This window comes from Microtus pennsylvanicus, chromosome 9 (genome assembly GCF_037038515.1).
Source record: "Microtus pennsylvanicus isolate mMicPen1 chromosome 9, mMicPen1.hap1, whole genome shotgun sequence".
In the NCBI taxonomy this organism is placed as follows: Eukaryota; Metazoa; Chordata; class Mammalia; order Rodentia; family Cricetidae; genus Microtus; species Microtus pennsylvanicus.
In genome coordinates this window covers 65822979-65826035 of record NC_134587.1, presented here as the reverse complement: position 1 = coordinate 65826035, position 3057 = coordinate 65822979, and the positions used below count along the sequence as shown (strand labels likewise).

The following is a 3057-nucleotide window of genomic DNA, read 5'->3' as shown; positions in this document are numbered from 1 at the left end:
GTGGATTCTTGGGAGTTCCTAACCCTGAAATACCCCTCCCCATCACGCTCTTTACTCTCCCCCTCCGTCCCGCCCCCAACCTGCCTCCTGTGCCCAGGTCTCTCAGCCCCATCCCTCATTTCCCATCCCCCATCTCTGCCCTGTCCCCCCATCCTCCCACCCCATTTTACCTGGGGGTCTCTTCTATTTCCCCTTCCCAGGGAAATCCATGCATCCCTCTTTGTACCCTCATGTCTTATTCTCTGGGGCTGAGGGTGCAGGTTGGCTATCCTATACTTTACTCCTAATATCCACTTATGAGTACATACCATGTTTGTCTTTCTGGGTCAGGATTACCTCAGTCAGAATTGTTGCCTGCGAATTTTGTGAATTCATTGGTTTTACCACTGAGTAGTACTCCATTATGTAAATGTACCACGTTTTCTTTATCCATTCTTCAGTTGAGGGGCATCTAGGTTGTTTCCAGGTTCTGGCTATTACGAATAATGCTGCTGTGAACATAGTTGAACAATGCTAGGGGGATTGCAATTCCACATCTTAAGATACATTACAGAGCCATAACAAACAACAATAACAGCAACATGTTACTGGCACAAAAACAGACATGTAGGCCAGTGGGACAAAATCAGAGACTTAGACATGAATACACGTAACTTTAGTCACTTGACATTTGACAAAGATACCAAATACAAAAGCTGGAGAAGAGCGAGCATCTTTAACAAATGGTAGAGAAAGCCGGATGTCCACATACAGAAAAATGAAATTCGACCTGTATCTCTCATCATGTACAAACAGAACTGCAAATTTATCAAAGACTTCAATATGAAACCTGGAACATGAAACTTCTAGAAAACATAGGCAGTGCTCTCCATCATGTAGATGTAGGAAAGGACTTCCTGAATAGAACTCTGTTTCCTCAATAGTTAAGGTTAACAACGGACAAGTGGAACATCATAAAACTTTAACACAGCTAAAGAAACAGCTGGATGAAGAGGAAGCCCACAGAGTGGGAAAGAATTGTTGCAAGCTATACATCTAACAGAGGAATAATATTCAGAATATATAAAGAACTCAGAAACAAAGAATCAAAAAAATTTAAAAAAGGAGCCATTCCAAAAATGGTCCTGGAACCTGAACAGAGAGTTCTCAACAGAAGAAGAAAATGGTTGAGAAATACTCAAAAGTGTTCGTTGTCCCTAACAATTAAGGAAATGCAATTCAAAACAACTTGGAGATTCTTTCTTACCCTAGTAAGATTAACAAAAAACATGAACAACAAATCAAACATCAATAAAATGGGACAACAAATGCTGGAGGTCGTGTGGGGGAAAGGAAACCTAAATTCACTGTCAGAGGGATTTTGCAGTCGGGTGCAGCTGCTGTGGAAATCCGTGTGGAGAATTCTCAAAAAGCTGAAAACTACTCTACCTACATGCTCTTTGGCATACGCCCAAAGGACTCAACATCCTACTCCACAGATACTTGCTCAGCCATGGTCATCGCTGCTCTAGTCAAAATAGCTGTGAAATGGAAACAACTTCAATGTCCTTCACCTGTCCAATACATAATGAAAAGGTTGCTCATATATACTGTAGGGTATTATTCATCTGTAAGGAAAAATGAAATCATTAATCTTATATGTTAATGGGTGGAACTGGAAAATAACCTAGGGAGTGAATTAACCCAGAAAGACAAAGGTCTCATGTTCTGTCATTGAAGGCTCCTTGCTCCAAATCTTCAGATGTGAGTACCTGTCTTGGAATAACTGCAGAAACCAGGAAAGCAAAAAACCAAAACAAAACAGAGACCTTTGTCAGGGTGGGGTGTGACGGAGCATGGGGGGAGGGATAGCAGGTACCAGTGATCTGACTGGTGAAATGGGAAAAGTGGGGAGGACTCCAGGGAGGGGGAGGGAGGAAAGTAAGAGAATGGTGGATAAAATAACAGTAATGATGTCTGGGAAAGTTATAAGGAATCATACTATTAACCACTCCTCAGGTCTTTATTATCTCTCTCATGGCAAAGAGACAAATTAGTGTCTATTTACTCTAGCACATGGGGCCACCCTGGTCTTGGGTCCCTACCAGTGATGGCTGTTCCCCGTGGTCCAGCGTGTCTAGTGTTCACTATGCACGCCCTCGGGGGAAGACTGTTGACTGTGGCTCTTCATTGGCATGGTGAGGACCATTCTGGGGTCTCTGCTCCCCAAGGATTTGGAAGCCATGGCCTTCCACCCAGAGAGCTTTCTCTTCCTCCCAAAGGGCATGCTCTTCCTCCCAGAGAGACTTTTTATCCTCCCACAGAGCCTTCTTTTCTGCAAGCAGGGCTCTTTCCTCTACCCACAGGGCTTTTTCCTCTTCCCATAGAGCCTTGTCTTCCTGAAGAAGATTCCGGTCTCTTTCCCGTAAAGCATTGTCCTCTCTCCAGAAGGCTTTGTCCTCTTTCCAGAAGGTTCCGTATTTTTTCCAGAAAGCCTTTTCTTCTTCCAGGAAAGATTTTTCTATTTCCCAGAAGGTTTTTTCTTCTCTCCAGAAGGTCTTCTCTTCTTCCCAGAATGGTCTTTCTTCCCCCTGGAAACCCAGGATCTGGCTCCGAAAAGCCCGGATCTTGCCTCGGAAATCCCATATCTCTTCCCGGAAGTCTTTTATTTTCTCGTGGAAAATTTTCACCTCCTCTCGAAAAGCCTTTTCCTCTTGCACCTTGTGTATTAGTTTCTTCTGACGAATACTGGGTGGGGACAGCACCAGGGCCCGGAGGCAAGCCAGCCCCATCCATTTGCTCACCTTGAAGGGAAACATCTTCCAGTCAGCTGGAATGGTGGGGTGGCTGTGTTGGCGATTAGTCTGTTGGCCACGTCCAGGTCAGTTGGTCAAACCCTGTGAGTACCCAGAGAGAACACGTCCATGAGTATGGGAGGCTCCTGTCTGATAGTGGAAAATTTAATCACCGCTCTCTTCGTGAGAGGCAAGACTTAGTACAGAAGAATGCTGGGTGGCCATGGCTCCGAGCTTCTTGATACGTACAGGGATACAAGGTCTAGTGTTCCACAAATAATCT

The 3057-nt window shown here is 44.6% G+C and overlaps 1 protein-coding gene across 1 annotated transcript; it reads right to left on the bottom strand.

The window, feature by feature from the left end:
• Positions 1-2126: 2126 nt before the first annotated feature.
• Ccdc70 (coiled-coil domain containing 70) lies at positions 2127-2798 on the bottom strand. Its single transcript, XM_075984517.1, has one exon. The coding sequence runs from the start codon at positions 2796-2798 to the stop codon at positions 2127-2129; it is 672 nt and encodes a 223-aa protein (XP_075840632.1).
• Between the last annotated feature and the right edge of the window lie 259 nt (positions 2799-3057).